The sequence below is a fragment of the Fulmarus glacialis genome, unplaced genomic scaffold, assembly GCF_000690835.1.
Source record: "Fulmarus glacialis isolate BGI_N327 unplaced genomic scaffold, ASM69083v1 scaffold46054, whole genome shotgun sequence".
NCBI classification, from domain to species: domain Eukaryota; kingdom Metazoa; phylum Chordata; class Aves; order Procellariiformes; family Procellariidae; genus Fulmarus; species Fulmarus glacialis.
In genome coordinates, this window is record NW_009209575.1 from 23381 (window position 1) to 47026 (window position 23646).

Here is a 23646-nt window from a genome sequence, read left to right on the forward strand (position 1 = left end):
AAATATTTAGTTCACTGGGTTGAAGCGTTCTTATGGATCCTGGCCCATTCCCCGGTCATTGCCTGAGCAACTCTGGCAAGTTTACGTAGCAGCCTGTCTGGAAGTTAAAGAGCCTTTCTGGTTGTACTCTTTAGGAAGGATGGTGAACACTTTACTGAATGCTGGGCTTTATAATTTCTTGGTGGAAGCATCTCTTCTTGAAATGTTTAGTTATATTACAGTAAATGAATAATTGATGGCTGTTTTGTTTGAAAGTTTGCTAACATCCCGTTTGTTTCTGTAGCTTACTGGAGGTTTTGGCTGTGTGTCAGCGTTGTGTATGAGCTCTTCCTCATCTTTATACTCTTTCAGGTAAGTAACTTAGACTTCTAGTTACTAAATGCCAGTTTAATGTGGATATAAAATCCTTTGTGGTGTTCTTTAGAATTCTCGCTGACTACAGGAAATGCACTTCATTTTTGTGAAATCAAATCATTGTGCTATTGAATGAGACTTCTAGGTTGAGGAAAAATTATAATATTATAAAAATATTTCACCTTGTTGTCTAACCTTCAGTTAGTCTCGGCCTAGGTTAGACACTGCAGTGAAGTGTTCTTGAGTGAGTTGGTAAGAAGTCAGAGTTCTTGTTTAGATCAAACGATCAGGAGTTGGTGTTTCTGATGTTTAGTCTCTGCTCTGCTGGACATGATGTGACTTGCTGAAGTTGTGTACCAGCTGTTAGTTTCTTAGATCCTACAGATGTGGAGTGAATTCATCTTGTTTAATCTTTTGAAATACTTTTTACCTTGGATGATAAGTGCTTTGAATGTTTTTTTTGCAATAAACTGAAACTTCATGCACAACTTTTGTGTAGTGGCAGCAAACTGAGGATGATGTTTTTTCTAGAAAGACATGCTATCGGTACTTCCAAATAAAGCACGTTATTTTTTACCATATTCTCGTCCTTTAGTAAACTGAGAATTTTGCCCCGGCTTTTACAATTGTGTGACTTCTCAGAAATGCAGCAGTTGAGGTAAAATATTTTGAGATCAGGGAGAACAGTAAACCTGATGCTATTAACAAAGGCATTGTGTTCCTCTATGTATACTTACACCACTGCAAATCAAGTTTGAGTGCCAAGAAAGAGCTCGAGATTTTGAAGGAGACTCACCTTCCCTCAGTTACGCAATCCAGTGATTGCAGTCATCTCTTCAGGCAACAGCATGTATTGAAACCAAAAGCAAATGTAGAGATACTAAACTGTGAGATGTAATTGTCCTGTTCTGTCAGACAGCTGGCTACTTTTCAGATTTAGATTCAAGTTAGAGTCCCCAGTTTTTCATTTTCAGATAGGTCCTTCTTGCTGACATCTTAGTGATGTTTGGTGCTCTGTATTTTAAAAAGGTTGTGCAAGTACCATCACATACTCATCAGGTAGCTTTAAAAATCATTTCAGATGAGAGAAGGAGGAGGAACATGTTTTTTTAAAAAAAAAAAAATGTTTTGCATCTAGAGGCCAAGTGAGCTTGAAGAAGTGGGGCTGGAATTCAGAGGTGTCAGGATCTGTTGGAGTAGGGCATTTGCTTTGCAAACAAGTTCTTAATACTGATCACACCCTTTCCAGCTAATCAAAGATTTCCTTTGGCTCCAGCATTTCTTGTTCTACTTGGCTTTCCTGGAGCCTCCCCAAAAGTCAGTGCCAAGCTCTCTTAGGAACACAAAACTGTCCTTTTTTTTTTTTTTTTTTCTTTTTTCCTTTTTCTTTTTTCTGTTTGCCTGGCTTGTTGTTTCAGTGGGCAGCTGGAATGTGTCCGCAGTAGATCAGTAAACAGCAATGTGAGTTTCTGTCCCGTTGACATAACTGGGGGTTCAGTATAAACCCTTACGCAGGGCCCTAATGTCTCATTAGGGTTTCTTTCAGGCTGCCTGCCCTGCTTGGAGGGAGTGGAGTTCTGACCCTTTCACAGGCATGAACAGGTCTGTCTTGCCTTTTTTGTTGTTATTCCTCACCACTGAGGAATACTTACTCAGTTCCAATTTATTCTTATGTTCTTACTGTTTCATGTCACCCTGTTTTTTTTTCCAGGCATCCTTGTAAATGATACTCCTGACTAGCTGCAGTCAGACTGAATAATATGTTTCATTTTTATTTGATAGTACTGTTGCCGTTCCAAATTCTAATAGAAAAGCCTGGAATTGCTTTGCTTTCCTCTGGCGGTATGTTATGTTACCAGCCATGTAGTTGTTAAGGACACTGACTAGCTGTTGCTCAGCTCTTTGCTAAAAATCCATTATTACTTTGCACAGGTTTAAATAAGGTTAAAATTATGCTGAGTCTGTAAGTGACTAAACTTCCTTAAAAGCAAATACAGGCTCGCTCTTAGTTGAAACTTGTCTTACAGTTAATGTGACTTTAGTGGTTTTATTCTGTAATTTTATTATTATTGCTATTAACTAATTTTGGCCTTGCCCTGCTTTTACTGTCTGCTAGTCTGTCATCGATGTTACGTTGCTTCTATTGTAAAACATTGACCACAACAGTGAGCAATTTCATTGGGAAATACTTACTCAGCAAATGTGTGTGTGAGTTACTAGTAAATTAGTTCAAGTTTTGGTCACTGTTTATAACTAATATTTTGATAATTTCTTCCTTGCTGTTTGCTTCAAGTTTATTACCCATGCTGCTAGTGGGACCGTATTTGAAATGACTGTTTATTAAACGAGCTGCACTAAATTTTTTCTGCCATGAAACGCAGTGCAGTTCTTGACTTTCTGTAGCTGAAGTGAGCTGAGTACACATGCACGACTAATCCTGCTAACAGTGCACGTAATCGGTGTGCTCAATCTGCTGATGTTTGCATGTACTGTATTTCTTTTGAGCTGCATGTTTAAAGTGCTGCTGGATCTTTCCTGTTCTAGGAAATCAGAAGGTCACTAACACAGGAGATGCAGCCATTAAATGAGCCTTTTCTGAGTTACTGGTTCCTTTTTATTTACCCTCGCCAAGCTCGAGGAGGGGAGAGGAAGGGCAAAAGGGTCAGTGGGAAGGATGAATTGTGTGCCAGCTCAAGTGCTAAGTTTTTGGGAGGGAGGGGGCATAGAGGAGTGGCTTAGGAAACAGAGTTAAAGATCTCTGATTTTTCATCTTTAAGAAATCTTAAGTTCATTCTGTAGTCATTTTTTTCCTTAATATTTAGTAGAAAGTCAGGTATATATGCTGTGTGATGCTTTGAGGTCTGGATGTATTTCAAGAATTGTTCTGCAACATGTTTCAAAAAAACCTACCCATTTGAGGATACAATGTTGATCTTAATTATCTTTGTACTTTTCTGTGTATTAATACTTATTAAGAGGGAAACATGGGTTTTGTGTTCCTTTTGCAGACTGTACAAGATGGCAGACAGTTTATGAAGTACATTGATCCACATTTAGGTGTTCCTTTGCCAGAAAGAGACTACGGTGGAAACTGCCTTATTTATGATCCTGGCAATGGAACTGATCCATTTCACAACATCTGGGTAAGAAACAAAGTTACTTGCTAATGAGTCTGACTGTTTTTTGGTAAAGGGTTGCTTAATTGAACTCTTCAAAGTGCAGTCATGAGTCTTTCTGAGCGTTGAATGAGAGAACAGGTCATGACTGACTCTTTAGCTTTTTTTATTTCTCTTCTCTTGATCTTTCCTGTCCATCAGATGGAGATGTGTCTTTTTATATCTTAATTACATTGCCGAGGAGAGGGAGTAAACTGTTTAACAATCCTTGTTTCTCACATTATTAATGTAAACCTTTTTCCCTAGGAGCTTGGGTTTATTTATGTGCTTAAAGAATCTTCTACTTACAGTCACCTTGAGGCACAAAGTTCAAAAGTTGCATGTTGCAAAGCAACCCATAAGTTGCACTTTTCTGAATACCAGAAACTGTCAGGTTATTGTTTCTCGCTGGCAGACAGAAGACTGTTTCAAGGGCAAAGGAATTCTCATTATTTACAACTCCCTGATTGCATGGGGCTGTTAGGACTTGTGTAGTGAGGAGAACTGAATCCTTTGGGTCTACTGTGTAAGTCTTCAGTGCATCAGGAACTGGAACAACTGAGAGCAATTACAGCTGTCCTTTTCTAGTTTTGCACCAAAACTAGGAGGAGGAAAGGCACTCTCTGCCCGGGGATTTATGGTGGCAGGACTGATAAGATTTAAGAAGCTCTGCTAGATACAAGATGGGGATCTGATGAAGAAATGCGTGTTCTTGCTCTGGCTTGAACGTGTTCTGCTTCTGTCCCCTTGGAAGGCAAGGAATATGACATTTAGCATTAAAAAGATAGTCTTCGCTTTATCAATACGATCCTATTCCAGTTTCTGCCCCTTAAAATTGTGACTTTGCTTTGAAGGTAGCTTGTTTGTTCAATGTACTTGAGAACAAAGAAACTCATAAATGCATCTAGTATTTATATGTGAAACAACTGAAGTTTAGTGCTGCATTTTTCTTGGGGAAAAAAGTAAGCCTTAATGGGTTAATGTTTGTAGTGCAAAGTGACCTACACTCTCTTCTTGGTTTATAGGACAAGCTGGATGGATTTGTTCCGGCTCACTTTTTTGGCTGGTACCTGAAAGTAAGAATGGGTCTTCTGTTACATTTCTGTTACAGTACTATTCTACTTTTAAAGCTTGACTGCTTCTGTTTTAGTGATGCCAGTCTTCGTGATCAATTATATTAGGCAGTCATCTGTGAACTAGGCTAAGTGTTTGTAATACATGAAAGGATGAAAGGCTCTTTTTTTTTTTTTTTCTTCCCTCCTGACCATGTTAGGTCACCTCATTTCTTTCCAAAGTAACGTTACATTGACAAGCTCCCTCTTCCACCATAATTCATTCTGAGGTCAGTTCAATAAAAGTAAAAACTTTTACTCCTGCAGCAAGATAAATGCTTGAAAGACATTTGAATGTAGATTACGGGGAACACAGCATTCAGAGAATTCAGTGAAAGTCTACTGTTACCCAAACATAGATGCATGATGATATGCTACTACTGTTCCAAGGCAGGCTTCTCCCAGAGGCATCCAAATCAGGATTTTAAATCATTAAATGGGTAGTGGTTTAATTCTTGTTACTTCTTAGTCAATATCAACCAGCTGTGGACAGAATTCCAGCTATGCTTGTCTCTGGCAGAACACATTCAACACATTTTGCTGATTACTTTGGTCTAAATATTAGCTTCTTTTTAACATGAGCAAACTTACTAGCTAACTTTATTTTGCCCTGCAGACCTTGTTTGGTCTTTTTACCTACAAGACCACCATATATAATAAACTCTAAAAGCTCAGGCCATTTTAAAAATAAGCCATAACTGTTGTTTTGTTTTTTCTTTTCAAAAGTGCAGATTTATTCGTATCAGTGTTTTGTTTTGTTCTAGTTTTTTTCCCCTGTAACCAAAAGATGAATATGCTAGGCATGGGGAGACTTTGACTTCAGATCAACTTGTTTGTGGCATGCTGTATTAGTATACAGAATTGTAAATTTGGAGAAACTTGGATCTTCTTCATCCAAGAGAATTACATTAGAAACTTAAATATCAAAACAGCGTTTCGGTTACATTCTGTATTTATTTATACAAATAATGTCATACTGAGGAAAAAATGCCTAAATAGTGAGAGCCTGGTAACAAGACATAAGGGGGGTAGTAACCCATTCCTGAGGAACTAGAATGGGACAGAATTCAATATGCCAGTCCACTCAATCAAGCTATTATCTGTCTTTGTCTGGAAGAAGCCTAGTTTTTATTGAAGAGACTGTTTCTGCAGAAATGCTTGAGATGATGTGTCATCTTGTCAACCTGCAGTCTGATTTGAAGAGCCCACCATACTCCACAAGGTGTTTGTTTCTGTGCTGCTAAGCTTGAAGGAAACTGGCTGCTATATTTCTTATTTGTCAGTTAACATATTTTTCTATAAAAAGCTGGAAGTTGAGTGTGTTACCTTCATAAACAAAGATGAGCATGTGTTTGGGTTTGTCCTTTTTTTTTTTTTTTTTTTAAATCTGGTTTGTGTAACAGACTCTTAAGCTATATCTCAAAGCACCAGAATGGCAGTATTGAAAATGAATGTGCCTCGTTCATCAGAAATTATTGTGGGCCTCCCCATTTGCTTTGGAGCCATTTAGACCACATATTGTCAGACTAACGTGTGAAAATGCCTATCTTATATTTTTCCATCGTCTGGTTGAGGCGGTCAATGCCAAGCTACATTTACTTTTGCAGAATCAGTACTAGCACATTTGGGGTTGCTACCTTCCATCTAGGCACCCGGTTGAGGATACAGCAGACCAGATGTACAGGCTCTCTATGCTCTTATCCACTTATAACTGTCTAATAAAGTGTTATCACAAATCTCTTCCCTTGTTTTGACAGTAGGGTGAGATGATACGTATGTTCTAGGACTGTAGCTCAGCTGAATTCTTATGCTGAATGTGGAAGGAGATGCTGCTCTTCATTGCTCACCCTGACAAGCTGCTAGCTGGTATAAAGTAGACTCAGGTCTCCCAGCACAGTCAGGGCTGAGATTTAGTGCAGGTGACTTTTTAAAAGTTTGCATTAAGCAGGCTCTGAAGAGCCTTTTTTTGAGCAGCATTAGAATGATGCTACCTGTGGTGGTGGAGCACCCAGTAATTCCATTCATTTAACTAACTTACTTCCTTCTGAATCCCATTTTGCCTGCCTTTTTTTTTTATGTAATGGGATTAATGTCATCATCTATACTCTTCAGTGTCTTTCTTGTCTGTTGTGCTGCATACTTGCTAAGTTTAGAGACCTGTGAGCATTTGGCTTTACTGGACTATCACATGATAAAAATAAGATTGTCATGAATTTCCTGAGCCTTTTCTGGATACTGGAGACAAGATATTCAACTGTAGAAATAACCGGTAAACAAAGCACACCACGTGTGTCCTTTGTGTTCACAGTCCAGAAGAGTTAATCTCCTATTCCTTAAGTGATCAGTTTTGAAATCAGGAAAAAAAGGTAGTAATTTTTCCATACACTGTTGCAAAACTGTTAATCTGAGCAGTGTCTCTACAGTGTTTATGGAGTTCTCCTTTATTTAGATTTCTAAAGGGCATTAGTGTAGGTGGTGTATGGTTCTACTCAGTCTGGTGTGCAAGTATTCATTTTTGTAATGGTTTTTAGTATGTTGTGCATCTGTTGTGGATATTTGACAGACTTTTTTCTCCCTTTATCTAGACATTAATGATTCGAGACTGGTGGATGTGTATGATCATCAGTGTAATGTTTGAGTTTCTGGAGTACAGTCTGGAACACCAGCTTCCAAACTTCAGTGAATGTTGGTGGGATCACGTATGTACTGCATAGATCATCATATATTTGTCTAAATGGAAGTGTGTATTTTAAAGGGAGGGGGTAGGAAGTGGTGAGAATTAAATTATATCATGTGCTTGTGGCCAAAGATGTATGTGTGACTGCTGCAGCTCCGTGCTTCTCCGTGTTGAGTTTGTAATGAGTTTGGCACTGTTTGTATAATTTTGTGGGTTTTCAAACTATTGCACATGGTTAAATATTTGTTTTGGTTCATTTCACACCAGAGAAAGAACCTAAAGCTTTACCTGAACATTTTCAAATATTTGGTGATGGTAAAAACCATAAAATCTGAAATTAAAAGAAGGGTAAAACTTTGTGTATGAAGTTTCAGATGGTGATTTTTCTTGCCTGTTTAAAAAAACAAACAAACAAACAAAAAAACCCCAACTCCCCCCAAACCACAAAAACCCCCAAACAAACAAAACCAAACCAAACCAAAAAACCCAAAACCAGACTCAGTGAAATTTGTGTCCAGCTCTTCCTTCTGTGCAAACCTATCTTCACTGTTTTCTGAAAACAGTAAATATTACTGTGTTTAGAATTTCCGGTGTAGTTTATAAAAAAGGTTTTAAAAGATAAAGGTTTGCCCTTACTGAAAAGCTGTATGGTCTTTGCACGTGATAGTCTGTAACCATTCTTGTCCTAAAATACTATTTGTGTGTAATTTTTCAAGCCAGAAGGACTACTGTGATCTAGTTTCTTTGTGGAAAAAAACAGCTCTATAGTGACGCACTTTTTTTTTAAATTTATTTTTTATTTTCCTATGAAGTGTAAATTGGTTACCAGAGCAATCAAAATTATCTACATTAGGGCACACGGCTATGGTTCTTATGTTATTTTGGCGTGTTTTTATTCTTACAGTACAAGCTCTTTCCCAAGCTTGTAATGATTTGGTACGTGGTTGTATTTATAAAAGTAAATACATTATGTATAAAGACATCAAGCAAAGCTATTTTGCCTTCAAAAAAACTTCTTATGAAATTAACACTCAGTGCTCCGCTTCTTTGAATGCGGAGGATAGCCAATTTTTTTTTCAGCTCAAGAGCTCCATCTCCAGAATTAATGCTTGGCAATAAGACAGAATATGGGGAGAAATCACTTGTTTAATTTCACATCTTGAGCCTGGAGATAAGTCATTTCTTTAGGAGGCAGCCTAAAGCTTAAAGAGTACGTTAAGTTATTGGGCATAGTAAAATCCTGTCTGTAGGAACATGTTCAGATTTTTTTTTTTGGTGTGTTTCTAAAGTTTTCATTTAACATAGTGGAGTTGAGCTGATAGTAAGTGGGAAGAGGTCTGTTCTATAGCAGAATTAATAGAGCAAAAGAGAAGCTGCAGCGATCATCTGTGGAAAACTTGCTTTATTTGAGTAGACTTGGGCAGCTGAGATTCTTTCTCCCGACAGTTCATGCACCTCTCTTTTCTGAGGTTGTTCAATCCTTGTGACTGAGAGTGTGTCTGCATGTATGTGTACCTATAGTATCTTCCCTTTTACAAGCTTTAGTGTTTCTTCTCCAGCATCACTGTGTTTTTCTCCTTTCAGTGGATAATGGATGTGATCTTATGTAATGGATTAGGAATTTACTGTGGGATGAAGACTCTGTCTTGGCTTTCTTTGAAAACATACAAATGGCAAGGACTTTGGAACATTCCTACGTACAAGTAAGTTGGTGTAGAAAGTAACTCCACAAGCAGTAGCACAGTGCAAAGTTCAGGCCAGTGTTAAAGATCTTGGTTGTTGAAGTGTTATTCTGTTGGGGTTAATGTGAATTAAAGAATTCATGCGTGTTTAGATGATTCAAGTATCTAGTAACTTATTACTGCATGGAAGCTTGTTTATGAGAGTTTTATTTAACTTGCGAATGACACTGTTGAAAATATACCTGTCTGTCATGAGCGTTGCCTGATGTCTAGGAATGAGGGCATCTTGTGGAAATGAGCTTATTTAATGAAATTGTTAAAGGAGATGCAGGGATCCAAGTCAGGATCATACTCTTTCATTCACAGCAAGGATCTATTTGGTCCTTGTGCAAATAATGCATTCTCTAGTAATCGGAACTTCATAGTAATTGGGACACTGAAACTTAAAATTTAATAAATCCCTGTAGTCTTTTACCAGTAATGAACTACCCTTTTTTGTAGTGTGTCTTTGCTGAGCAAAGCAGAACTGAGGAACTGCTTACTACAATGGGTATAGTATATTAAAGTTTAAAATGATAGTCAAAATAACAGGCTTCTCTCTAACTCAGAATGTTAATCTCATTAAGTAGTAATTTTTATGGAGTAAATGGAGGCATTTTGCATATGTGAATTGGTGTCTCAAATGGAAATGTTAGTAGATGTCTCTTACGTGCTGTTTCTTAAAATTGCAAGAATGTGTTCTGCTTTTTTTCAGAGGTAAAATGAAGAGAATTGTCTTCCAGTTCACCCCGTATAGCTGGGTTAAATTTGAGTGGAAGCCAGCATCCAGCTTACGCAGATGGCTAGCAGTTTGCGGCATAATCTTTGTAGTAAGGAAACTTCTCTGCCTTGTCTTTTCTCTATCATTTGATTTAATGTTTTGTAACACTCAAGCAACTGTACAAACGGTAACTTAGGCTGAAACTCTTACATGGTGATATTTCTTTAGTTGAGGCTGGAAGAGATCACTTCCGAATCCTGCAGAGAAGATGTCTCTTTCCATGTCTCTGGTACAGTTTAGAGATTCTTTGCATAAATATTTGTTCTTGCTTGCTGAACAATGTTGATTGGCAATGCGAGCAATGTAAACTATGATCTACACATAATTCAGCAAGTAACTGCTGCTACCAAAAACATTGGCTTTGGATGAAAGTGGCTTGTTTCTCTCAGTCTTAAGCAGATACATATCACATTACAGCTGGAGAGGACTGTAACCAAAGCTTCAGGCTTCTATATGTTAGCCCTGAGCAGCGTGGGTCCTGAAGCACACAGTTTTGCCTCAGATAATATTTTTATACGTATTTTATTCAATTATCCTAGGATTTTTTATGTTTCACTGAACACGTAGCATGTGATGTGTTAACAGTATCCAGCTTGACCAATTAAGGTAAAGTAGCTCCCCCATTTAGACAAAAGAGAAAGTTGGCTTCTCCAGCAGTCACAACAAATTGACAGTCTACCTCCTTCATCTAGCCATCTGAGTGGCTGAATTTGCATTATGGGAATGCATCATCTTGAATTCATAACATCCATTTCAGTCACAGGTATCGCGCACATGATGCTGATAGGGAGGATAAACTTGGCAGTTTAAGTGCCTTTTCCCCACTCCTGCCTCTTGTCGGCTGGGGGACTTTGGCCTTTGTGCTATCCATGGGATGTCACTTGGCTCTGTTTTGAGCAACTCAAACTTAATTCAGTTCAGCAACTGTGAAGTTTAGCTAAAAAAAGCCTTGTGACACTTCTAGTGATTCCAGAGACAATGGGCATTAACCAGTTTCTATATTACTGCTATGGTACAGGATATAACTGTGTATTTTTTAATAGTTGCTAGAACAGCATACCTTTAAGCATCTTGAAATACGGGGAATATGAAACCTGGTGGTGGTTTATTTTGGTTTGCGGTCTGTCCAGTGACGTTCCCTATTACGGTTTGCTGAGTGGGACACGTTAGTCAGCTTGGCAAGCCACCACCACCTCTTTCTCTCTCATAATAACATAGCATTTTACGCTGATGTCAAATTGCAGACCTGAGTGTGCTCCAGGAACAATGTGCTGTCTGTAAGTACTCAAGCAGCGTACAGCAGTGCCAGCAATGAGTGCCAGGCAGTTTGCAAACTGAGTCAGTTGAATACAAGTTCACATCACCTGATTTCTGCTACATAAAACATTTGCCAAGTTCACATAGCACAACAGACTTGCTGAGGTTCCCATAGTTTATGGGAGAAATAAGTAAATGTGCCTGCATAAATAAAATACATGTTTCTCCGAATGGTTACTGTGTGCATACTCCCAATTTTTTGCACCCTGAAGAAATCGGGTTTTAGGTGTTTTAGATTTCGCAACTGAGAAATTCCATTGAACTTATACTAGTCTTTGGTATAATAATGTTTCTTTTAGCAAAGCCTAGCTTCAGCTGACAGTTTATAAGCAGCTTCAGGTATTGGCTCACTCTTTTGGATTAAACAATGCTTAATTCCATTTGTTATCATTTCTTTTGAAGTGAGAAACTTGTGTCTTCTTGCTCACTTAATCACGTTGCCAGGGCAGCTCACTTGAGAACATTTTGCTATAAATGTATAACCAGTTCTCCTAAGTTGGCTTTGGCAGTGACGTTTGCGTAACTCTCTGAAAAAACGAACCAAACCAAAAAACCCCAGGATACACTGTTTATGCCTCTTGTTATTTTGGGGTTCCCTCAGTCAGATTTTAAATGATCGTGAAAGGACAAGTTGTTGCTTTTAGGATTTGTTATCAGTAGTTCTGCAGGTACTTCAAACTCCTGATAAACCTGTTCAAAATTAGAGGCAGTGCTTGTCCAGGTTTCTGTTGTGTTTTTTTAATACCTCTTCCAACACACAGAAAACTTTTAAAAACCCAACGATTCTTGGTCATTCTTACAACTGATGATGGTGCGCTCACTAATACTGAGTAGGACTTCATGGCGTTAAAGGAATGGTGGGGGGAGTCATGCAGGGAGAGAGGGAGATTCCAGGCTTCATTCAGTGAAGTCTTCTGAATGTAATTAAAATGTCCTTTTTCTCAGTTTTTATTGGCAGAGCTGAACACATTTTACTTGAAGTTTGTCCTTTGGATGCCACCAGAACACTACTTGGTCCTGTTACGACTTGTCTTTTTTGTCAATGTGGGAGGTGTGGCTATGAGGGAGATCTACGACTTCATGGATGACCCGTAAGCCAGTCCTCTGTATATACCATGTCAAGCTTCACTTGCTTTATTTTGAATTTGCTCCAGCTTGTTGGCATCCATCTCGGGGCAGTAGTTCAGCTTGTCGGGGACAAAAAGACCTAATTCCAAAGCATCTGCTTTGTGTTCTTTTGTTTTGGAGGTAAAATTCTGACTACATCTGGTTAGAGAACAGCTGTTGTTAAGGGCATTCTATATGCACTGTTTTTAACCTCAGTTTTTAATAAATGATCACTCTTGAGAATGTAATGCGTAAATTAGCTGGAGTGCCACTGGGCAGAGGAGTACTGAACTCCGCTTTCAGATTGATAGCCAGGAACTACAGTCCTTAGATGTACCTTCTAAGGACAACAGGGCCCAAACTAAAAAAAGTAGTGTTTCTTAAGGGCGCTTCTTTTCTTGAGCTGTCTTCCAACTGGTCCCTGGTCCTCTGGAGCTCTCGTGGCACCCTCTTGCAGATCAGACGACCCTTTATAGCAAAGCATATTGAAGACGAAGTGCACCCATACACAACAGTGCATGTACTTTCAGACTGTTCCTACTTAAGCATCATATTTGTCCTTGCTGCTTTTGTTTCTGCAGACCATGTAAGACCTGAGAAAGCTTGTTCTCGAAATCACGTTTTCTTTTAAGTTTTAGTAGTAATGTCACAAATTGCCTGAGCCCACATCTTAAGTCTAAGACAACGTCTGGCTTCAAGGGATGTTCATTGTCTGTCGCTGACCAACGCAAAAAGTGTCTGTGTTCAGAATTTAGGGTTCCAACATTCTATGAAGATCAGTTTCCCTTGCAAGGCTTTGACTCCTAGAACTGGGAAGAAGGGTCAACCCACATTGCTTAGTCGGATTTCAGGACATTCAGCAGTGGCAGGCTACCCCTGCCTTTGTCGGACCTACTGGTTTGGGACGTGCCTCCAACTCAAAGGTAAGAAGAAGTCTCTGCCTCTCACTGGTGAGCTCCTCTCCTTAGCACCATTCACAATCTTCTAGTCCTTGTGTTTGGGTTGGAAAAACTCTTTTGCCCTCTGTTCAACCACATGGCATAACATTGAAATTTAGGAGAATCATCAGTCACCAGTGCTTCATTGCTGATTCATTTTGTTTCAGTGAGCTGGAGAAGTTCATCCAGCAAGCAGAGACGCTCATCCTGAACTGCATGTCTTCATCATTGCCACCACCACCTACTGTTCTGTTTCTCTTGGTGGGTAAGGTGACTAGCCCCCTCACTTCTGAGGTTCATGGCTCTGCTTGATGCACCATAGAGCTGACCTCATCAGACTGTTCATGCAAAATGGCAGAACGTAGCATCTGGTCTTACCTAATATCTTCTCTGCGAAGGCTTTTGCAGCTGGACTTCGATTCCTTCGTGCGTTTCGGGTCATCCAAGCAGAGATAACATACCCCCGTTTTACCAACTTAACTGGGTGTATTTTCACGTGCACATCATTTTGAACCAAGGAACCATTTTGGATTCTTTCTACTGTGTTGTAGGGAGAAGCTGCTGGGGAAGAGCAGGCTGTACCAGAGGCTGCCATTTAACAGCACGTGAGAAGCCTTCCTGACCTTTTCCTTTTGAAAACACTCAACTTCTTAATGGACAAAGGTTGGAATATTCCATTGACCTTCCCTGTCAGAAACATGGCTCATTGCCTTGTCTGGTAGTGACGGGATTGTCTGAGATAAACTGATTAGATCTCTTCAGCTAACCTTGCAATATTTAGTCTAGAAAGTAGTAAAGTTCAAATATGAAGACTCTCTTTTTCTCGTTCAGGATTCTTAGTATCTGCAGACAGTTCTAGGGCTTTGCTTTCAAGCACTTTGGTCTGAGCATGGTGATAATAAAGTATGTAGAATTGAAATAGTTGAGGAGAGGGGTGGTTCTTGAAGCTGTTCTCCAGCTCTTACTTACCATGCTGCTATTGTGATCGACATGCTGCCTTTGAGTTCTTGAGGACTGGCTATGCGAAATGTTCCTGACCAGAAATACCTTGATGCAAGAGTCTGTAGTGTTTGACCTTGTCATATCTTCCTGGTTTCTAGTCTTCAGGTCTCTTCCAAGGAGTCTGCATTGAGACCATGAACTTTAATCTCATTCATCAAATAAAAAAGGAGTTTTCTTTAAAAACTTTCATGAGTAGAAGGGCAGGAAACAAACTCTCTTCCTTGGCAGCTTTAGGTTCTGCACAGCTCTTCTGTTGGGGTTACCTTTAATTCTTTTTTTTCAGTGTGCTGTCATAAGCTAGTGAAAGAAGACGATGGCAAATGAGGAAGCAGATCAGCAAAGCAGAAAGCTGACCTAGTCATCTGAACAGCTTGAGTTCACAGTGAGAGATCTGCTGTTTTGTTTTTTCTCTCTATCCATGTGTTAAGGCTAGTTTCTGCCCATTTAATCTGTCATACCAGATGAACCACCTGGAGCAGTTTCTTCAGAATGCTTTTTAAAATGGAATGCATTCATCCCATCTGCATCAGCAATAACGTACACTTGATTTACTGCATCGTATTTTATTCCAGTGTATTTGGATGATTTTGTGTAGTTTGAACTTATGCATTGGTGTCAAATGTGACTTTCAGGCCTCATGTTTAAGAAACCGTGTGTTTTGTGTGCTTGGCTTGCAATGACTCCCCTGAATTCAAGAGGGGGAAGAGAAGCTCTGTTTGCTTTCCATGCTTAGATCCCTTCCCAGATACTGAGAATCCAAGGGGTTACAGTGGAGCAGGTATGTCTGCGCAACAGCAAAACGCCTGCTAAAGGGAGGCTGCTCTCCCCAGTGCAGCTGCTGGCATCTGATGAGAAGAGGGGAAGAGAAACTGGGAGCAAATGTGCAGTTACACCTCCCTCTGCCCCAGCGCTATTGGAGATGCTTGGGGCCTGTTCTAATGTGTGTGTGTGCACTGGGCAGTATACCAGCTGGAGGTGAGGGAGTGTCAGGCAAGCTTGTTTCTTTGCCTAGCAGAGGGAAGCATTAGCAGAGCAGCCACTCTCCAAGGAAATCCTAATCAGGGATTTGTAAGGTGGCTTCTCTTTTTCTCTTTCATCCACTGCATGGCGAAACCGGCATGAAAATATGGCCCAAAGAGCTTATGTGACTACTGAGTATCACAGCATTTACTAAGTCAGTGCCTCAGCCAGACAGGAGGCTGTAGATCACAGCAGTCATAGACCAGACTAGAATTTCCCATTGTTGCAATGCCCTAGAAGTACCACAGAGGTCATCTTAACATGTCCATCCCTCTCTCCCCAGCCCTCTGCAGGTTTGTTATGTCGCTTTGCTCCCCATCTTTTCTGTCCTGCCACAGTAGTTCTGCCACTTTACGCTGAATTCTTCCTGGATGTGTTTCATTTCACATCTTATGCTGTGGTAGGAATGCAGTAACACAGTAAGCTGGACAAAAGAGAAAGGACCTGGTAGGAAAATACCTACCTGGTAGGAAGAATACACGATGGTTAAGTGAGAGGGCAAGGCCCTCTGCAGAATAGATGCTCCCTGTGATTAAAGCAGAGACATGTAGAACAAAGGCAGAATAAGGAATAACAGAAGGCAAAAAGAACAGCCACCTTTAAGTTTAGTTGGTGGTGCTTCTATTTGCATGGTTTATCTCGGGCATCTTCAGAGACATAATAATCAGTTAAGGTAGTAGGTTTAGGGCTAACAGGAAAGTGCACCAAAATGCTTCTTTGTGTGGTTTTTGAGTAAAAGATACCATCCAAAGGCTGTTGAGAAAAGTTAGCTGTGTGTGCTTGCTAGTGAAACAGTTGGTGATTATGGTGGTTGAGGGTATTGCTTTTTTCAAGTTCAGTCTTCCTTGATTCAGATCAGTAGGATTTCAGGAAACATTTAATTAAATCATGCCTTTGAAAAAAAGGGAAAAAAATACATACAACTTCTAGTAGCTTTCTCTTGGTTCTTTCCTCTAATGGGAATAAAATCCCATTTTTAGATGCAGAAGATGGGTGATGGAAGAACAAAAAATTAGTCTACTAAGCGGGAAGTGATTTACTTGACTGTGCTGTTGCATAGCACATCTGCGTGCACCAGTGGTGCTGCGGTGGGCAGGATTTCAGTGCAATCTAATGCATAAAAAAAGGGCTTGTCCTGTTGCCCAAACAGAACTCCATTTGATTATTGACATGTGAATCATCTGGTCTGTCAGATCAGTAGGTTGTAAAAATGTCAAGTCTAGAAATGACATGAACAGACAAGGTCAAGAAGTGGAGGATTTAACTGATTTAGATCAAGCAACTTACCCAGGTTTCTAGCAACAGGCTATTACCTGTAAGGGTAATGAAGTTTCCTGAAAGGCAGCCTATAGGTATTTTTGGTTTTATATATTTCCCATGCAGGAATAGGTGACCCAAAAGATGGTATATTTCCAATCTCTCCTTCTGCCAGTTGAGCCTCTGAAATAGATGTCTTGATTCTACTGCAGTTTAGTTTCTGGCATTACTGGTTGATGAGTCCTTCACTAGACTTGTACATAGCACTGCAGCTTCTCATTGCCGTGTCTGGTACAGCTTAAAAACAAACCCTGGGGATTAAATATTAATCATGTATTTGCCCCAAGGTTGTGTTGTCCTAGAAGTGAAAAGCTGCCCTTGTGTCTTCCAGTATCTTTTGTTATTACGCTTGCTTCTTTTAAAATCCGTTCAGAGATCATTAGTGATGGCTCATTGAATACCTTTTTGGGAAGAGAGTAAGTTTCAGAATGCAATTATGTAGGGGTTAAATATGATTATGGCAGTGTGACTTGACGTTTGCAGAGGAAGTCTAGGAGTAGAGCTCCTATTTCATACTGTACCCTGAACCTCAGCTCATCTCAAGCTGGTCAGATAATTTTTTTTATGTGGATTTACCAATACCCTGAAAATGGGGATAATTCCTTGTGTCATGTGATGAAGTTTTAACTTTTCATATATTTTCAGAGCCTCTCAGGGTCAACTTAAGTAATACCAACATGAAAGTCGTCAGCCTACATAGGCTTAGTACATGTGTAATCCAAACTAGACTTTTAGAATCGTGCAAAGCTGACTGAAATTATTACCCCAGCTGTCTTTTTATGAGTATTTCTTCGGATGCTTAATTTTACAGCAATAGCTTTGTTTTATCTGTGCATTTATTTTGCAGGAAGTTCCATAAGAAATTGGGTCAGCAGGCATGGCTGGTTGCTGCTATTACTGCCACGGAGTTTCTGATTGTCGTGAAGTATGATCCCTATACACTCACGCTTTCTCTTCCTTTCTACATTACCCAGTGCTGGATCTTGGGGATTATACTTGTGCTCACCTGGACAGCCTGGCGTTTCTTCATTCGGTAAGCAGTGTTTGATGTGCTACATTCAAGTCTAGCCTGGGTCTTACGGGAGGAGTTGCTTTGGACATCCGTTCAAAAGCGCATCTTCAAATGTGTGCTGTCATTAGCCTTCAGTAGTGCCTCCTGAAGATAGATTACAACTCTTTTGGATGGCTAGAGCTGCAGTGTTTTTGTGTAAGAATTATTAAACAGGGAGTTTTCTGTGCATGATCCTGGCAGTTTTCTTTCTGGATCAAGCCTCTGGTAGCTTTGGTCTTTGTGGGACTACTTGCATCAGTGTTGCTGTAGAAGCAGGTGACTGCACCTGGACTTCCTGGATGAGTGAAGGTGGCAGACGAGATCAGCGTTCTGTTTTTCCTGCGCACTGAGTTAGACAAGACTAAGATGTTTTGCAGCTTCATTGCAAGAACAGTCTGCTGTGTTGCAATTGTCTGAGCTGTCCCAGTGTCAGCGACAAGTGAGTCAAGTTAAATGTGTTTGGTTTGGATGCTGCTCCGTGCAAGTAAATGAAAAGTAGCTGCACAAGGCTGAAAGAATTACACTGCTCTATAGAGGAGACCCTGTGCAACAGCAGTGGTTGCTCTTGTGAGCATGCTTCTGAAAAAGGTGATAATAGCCAGACTGCTAGCAAGAAACACAAATTTCAAGTGAATCAATGCCATCCGCAATTTTAGAAATTTACAGCCAAAAGGCTTAAGTGGGTTGTTGTCCCAAGGGCACTTGCATCCAGAACAGACTTGCCTTATTGTTTTTATTGTATATTGACATTGTTTTATTGTATATTGACATAGTTTATTCTCATCACTAGTTCACATCTGTTTGTTTTTCTTTTTAGTGACATCACCTTGCGGTATAAGGAGATAAGGCGACAGAAGCAAGAGCACAAATATGAAAAGGACAAATGCTTGAGCAATGGTGATGGACACTCATCAATACTGGATGAACAAAATGGGAACAAACTAAGGGAGAGGAAACTTTGAGCAACAGACAAAGGGCTAAAAGGAACTCCTAGTGCTCAAGTTGGCCTGGTGGACAGTTTCAACCTAATCCTACCTAACTTGTAATTTTCATAGTTAGCTTTCCAATGTGTGAAAATCCTCTCGGGGAAAAGATGTCACTTTGACGTACACACCCTTTCTCCTCATGTACATCTAGTCAGAGTCGGAGAAAGTCTGTGTAGAGGGAAGTCAGAACCAACACCGTTGCAACGAGATGGGATCTTCGTTCAAGCGTGTTGTATGTCTTCCTTGAAAACAAGGTTTGGAGACAAGGGGCTTTAAAGCAAAGCGCAAAGGGAATCTAGCTGATCTATTTCCAGTAAACTGTGAGATTTCGATTTTGATGTTTGGGCATTAGGAACACTTGTTTTGGAGTGTACAGATACCAGACACAGGAAATGAAATTTTTTTTTTTTTTTTTCTGCTGAAACTACCTTGAGCTGTGGAGTAGGATTGTTTAAAGTGTTCAGCCACCAATTAACAGAACTGCAGCGAGATAAACATAGATAAACTGAAGCTTGTGAACTAGTTGCGTAACTTGCACAGAATGTAATACAGTACACTACTGTTACAGCCCCTGTAATATGGGGGTTATTGCCTTTCTCTAAACTGACTTTCAACATCCTGGAATAGCCTACAATAGTTTTATGTTGTATCACAGCTCTAGGGAGACAGACAACTTCTCCTTAGTTCATTTGGGTTTTTTGGGGGTTTTCTGTTTTTTTGGTTTTTTTTTTTTTATTTTTCTTTTAGTCTTGGTCATCTCTTAAATGTAAGGCAAGGTTAAATAAGAAAGGTCAACCTGTCTTTCCTTCGCTTCGTGGCGTAAAATGTATTACAAGCAGAAAACTGGGAGTTACTCAATCAGTCTTAAGTTATTTGCCTTATTCTCAGCTCTTTTAGTTTGCTTACCAAGAGCATTTCATTCTTGGTGTCTGCTGTATGGGACACGTACGGTTCTGCCATTCTTCAGAGCTGCCCCGTTCCTCCCAGGGTAACTCCAGACTGAGCAATCTCCTGAGTCCAGCTGGAAAAGGCGTTCTCTGCAGTCACGCACAAAATAGCTGTTAATGTGCCGCCATCCCTGCCAAGAGAACAAGCTGAGGCGAAGTGCATCGTTCTTCCCCAAGCAGTGTGTAGCAGTGGAGGTCTGCAGGCCAAGCTAGACAGCATTTTTGCTAGTGATTCAGCATCTAGGAAAAGAAATTGGAAACCTGGGCTGCATTTTTTTTTAGGTCATTATTCCAAAATGTAAGTGCTACACTAAGCATCAATTTTATAACCTCTGCTCTAAGCCTTTGCATTGGCGTCTGAGGCACTGATGTAACCGTAACCATATCACTTTTTAAATACTGTGATCTAATCTGGCTGTTAAAGGGTATTTTTCAGGGAAGTGTTTATCCAGAAGAGAATGATGTAAACACCACCAGTAAAATTTGAAGAGTGCAACCCCAAACTTTTTAAGTGGCAGGAGACTTGCAGAGCTGCTGACTAGTAAACATCTGCATTTTTGGTCCGTTTTGGTCTTGTACATGAATGACAACCAAAATGTGCATTTCTCCCCTGTTTACAGAGTGACCCAAATACTTTTCACCCCTAAAGAATGGGAACTTACCAGTAAGTCAGCCTTCAATTAGTCGAGCAATTTGGTTGCATCTGAAGAGCTCAACAAATGAAACAGTGTATGGGCCAGGGGGGCCGCCCCAGTGGCTTGGGAGAGGGGGATGACCAAGATGAGAGGTAGCATCAGGCTTCTTTCTCAAGTATGTACAATGTACTGTGGATAGTTGCTCAACGGCTGCTCTTAAATGATAGTATTTTGCTGCTGTGAGGTAGTGAAGAATATATGGCTGTGTCACTAGATGCTGACAAGTTTGTGAATGGGCAGACAGTGCTGAGTTGAGCAAGTATTTATTTCTATGCCTTTCTACCTGGAGTCGTTCTATTTCCAGCTTTAGACCAGTCTTACAAACTGTTAACTGATTGTTTGGTAGCTCGTACTACCAAACAATGGTTTGTTGTGCTTGTGTTGTGCTTGTGTAGTCCCAGCTGAGCAAGGCTCAGGTCAGTATATCTCCATTCTGTTTGTGCTGATTAACACTGTGGCCCCCCCTCTGATCCCTTTGCAATACAACCTCCTGGGTCTGTCTCATGATTCGGGTGGTAGCAGGCACACGTGGGGAGGATCTGTCACTGTACCTGCCTCCTCCTCCCCTCCCTGCCAAAGACCCACTTATGTACGTTTGAAACAACTGGTGAAGAATACCTGGTAATGATTCTGGAGCTTTGATCTAATACATAAAACACTGACTTGTTTGTCTATATCCATCTAAACAGCTTTTATGGTTAGTCCGGATAACTGAACCAGTGTAATAAAGCGATGTTTGCTGGTGTGTTCTTTGGTATAACGTGTGCGTGCTTGTGGTTTATCTCGCTTGTCACCTCGCAAATGGAACTGGGGGGCTAAGGGGACTTGGTCTGAATTCCCCTCCGGTAGAAAGGTTGTCAAATGCATTGGCACTGTCAGTAATGGATGATGGTCCTTAAGGTAATGATCTTGTCCGGATTTTCAGAGAAACGGATGTTACAAGCCCTTGGTTGTAATTTGGAAATTCTTCTTGCAGTACATTTACACGGCTGATCTTTCTGCTGTGAAGTGGACTTGGGCTATGCACAACATGTTGAGTAACTTTGTAGTCTCAGTGCTTCACTTACAGTCTAATGTTTAGCATTGCAGGTGGGCTCTAGTCATTGCAGTCTTGCCTGGTTTTAGGAATCCTTTTGTGATCATCTCTCAGAGAAGTACTCAAAAGCAACCTCATATGGAGGAGATGAAAGGACAGCTGATAAGCCTCACTTAAATAACAGTTGGGGTGGCATAAAATGAGACTGTCCCTATGGAGATGAAAGAGGCAGCAGTCTCCCACTTCTATACACATCTGTATCTTGCTGCACATTTTCTTAGCTTACCTTCTTTGTCAGAAAACTGGAAAAGATACCTTCCTTGCGTGGGTATGTCCTAATATTTGTAGTGAGATTTACCAAAGGTAAGTTCCTGGCTTTAAAAAGGAAAAATGCAGGGGAATGGGTGGGTGGGTGAGAACGTGCTCAGCTGATGCTGTTGTGGGTGACTTTTTTTCTTGCAAGTGGTTTCTCTTTGTTTCAGAGGCAAGCTAGCAGAGGATTTGACACTGCTTTGAGGTATATAGTTTTGATGTCCCTCAAACCACTTGTGTGGACTGTCATGTTTGCTGCAACAGGATTTCAGGTGATGGTTCTGAGTTTTTAATACTCTGATAACTGCTTCTGAGAAGACCCCCTGCCTGCACCCTCGTTTCTGTCCCTGCTCGCATGTGATGCGGTAGTGCTCCACAGCCCTTAAAAGCCAGTTATTCACTTTCCCTTGCTGTACACACGCAGCTTTAGTGAATGCAGCCATTGGGTTCGATAGCAAAGGGGCTGCCTGAAATTCCCTGGTGTTGCACGAAGGAGGTGCTGACCCTGTGTGGTGCCAGGTCTGCTGTTCTGGGTGGAGATTCAAGGGGAAACAGCTGCTTCAGAGCATCTTAAGTTACTCAGCAATTAGCTTTACTTAATTGTTCCAAATGGTGCTCTGGAGGTACCCATTCTATGAGCTTGCAGTGAAAGTCTGCTAACTTGGGCAGTCAGAAGACAGCTCAATGCAAGCAACCTGTACCCTGCAGTCTCTAAAGCTCTGATTATCACCAATTTGTGGGTCCCTCTTGCCACCCTTTCCTCTCCCCTCTGCAATCCCCCAGCTGCTATTCCAGCTGCCCGTCGTGCTGGGAGGAGGCAGCAATAGCAGCCAGGGCTGCAGAAGGGATCTTTGCTGCTTTTTCCCCCCCTGCCCTGTGACTTTTTGGTCCTATTGCTGGCCTTAAAGGGCCTGTATGATGCTTTTGGCATCATCAGCTTCTGATACAAGTATTCTGCTCTTTCTCTCTCTCTCTTTTTTTTTTTTCCCCTTTTTTTTTTTTTTTTAAGGTGGACTTGCTAGGCTGAGCCTAGCAAAGCAATAGGCAATGGCCCTTGCTCACCTGCCTGTAAATGCCAGGCGAAGGAGCAGCAGTGATTTTGTTCCTGCAAGGAGGTAAGCCAGGGAGGGCACACAGCGTCTGTCAGTGCTCTTTTTCCCTAATGCTCCTTCCTCGAAGGTAGCTTTTAGCTTCCTCTGCTGGTGGGAGCCTGCGGTGAGCAGAGATTTTGGCTGAGTGGCTGCTGGGCTATCTGAACATTTCCTGCCTTCTGCTCATCAGCCCCAGACGGTTTGTCCTTTAGGTTTGAGCATCTTCTTTTGGTTTTTATGTGTTTTTCTCTAAAAGGATAAGTGGTCTCTTTTTTTACTATTTTTAGACTTAAAAGGTTGCAGAGCACTGCTCTAGGTGGTGTTTTCTACAGGAATTCAGACCTGGGCAGAGGAAAGTAATTCAAGTAAATGACCTGTGGCTGAAAGAGCACTTAAAAGCTGCCTGCTGTTAGATGCAAGGTGAGACCCCCTCCATAGGTGAACGTGTAAGAACAACCAGCATGGGAGAGATGGTGTAACCATCTGGAAGGTGCCAGATATACAGGTTGGCTGCTGTTGGGGAGCTTTTCCAGGAGTATTTTGACCAAGAATAAATAGCTTTTACCTGCATAGTGGCTGGCTGAATGTGCCACCAGAAGCAGAAGCCGCTGAGGTACTTCTGCTACAGCCCCGTGGTGGTCAACCAACCCAAAACCCCATGAGGGGTGTGTGAGCCACCTCGCCACTAGCTGAACTGCTCGTGTGTTGGTCATTGGAAGGGTTTATCAGTCCGCATCATTGAGATGCTGTTGTTAATTATCCTCACAGTTATCTAAGGCCTGACCTAAGCACAAGGGTGATAACAAACTCATGCCATCTGTCAGCAATATGAAACTGATGTTTAATAGATTAGTTGGCATCTATGTGAGGCTGGATAAATCTTCAGATGCCAAACTGGGGCCTTTGGAGACTACCAAAACTCAGCCAAACCCACTCCTGTTCAAAACAGCTCTCCGTAGGTCAGCTGCAGCTGCCTCTGGAGGCTGAAGCGATGGAGAGCCTTGTGGTGGCCCCCCAAGACGGTGCT

At 40.9% G+C, this 23646-nt stretch overlaps 1 protein-coding gene across 1 annotated transcript in view; it reads left to right on the top strand.

The window, feature by feature from the left end:
- The window catches only part of PTDSS2 (phosphatidylserine synthase 2), a 41047-nt gene extending 22180 nt beyond the window's left edge, over positions 1-18867 (top strand). Inside the window, exons 4-12 of the mRNA XM_009576874.1 lie at positions 284-351; positions 3363-3497; positions 4535-4585; positions 7207-7320; positions 8883-9001; positions 9735-9849; positions 12063-12208; positions 17349-17534; positions 18370-18867. Coding sequence (XP_009575169.1) covers positions 284-351; positions 3363-3497; positions 4535-4585; positions 7207-7320; positions 8883-9001; positions 9735-9849; positions 12063-12208; positions 17349-17534; positions 18370-18514 — 1079 coding nt within the window. The 3' untranslated portion in view covers positions 18515-18867. The remainder of the gene's footprint in view (positions 1-283; positions 352-3362; positions 3498-4534; positions 4586-7206; positions 7321-8882; positions 9002-9734; positions 9850-12062; positions 12209-17348; positions 17535-18369) is intronic.
- Positions 18868-23646: the final 4779 nt, after the last annotated feature.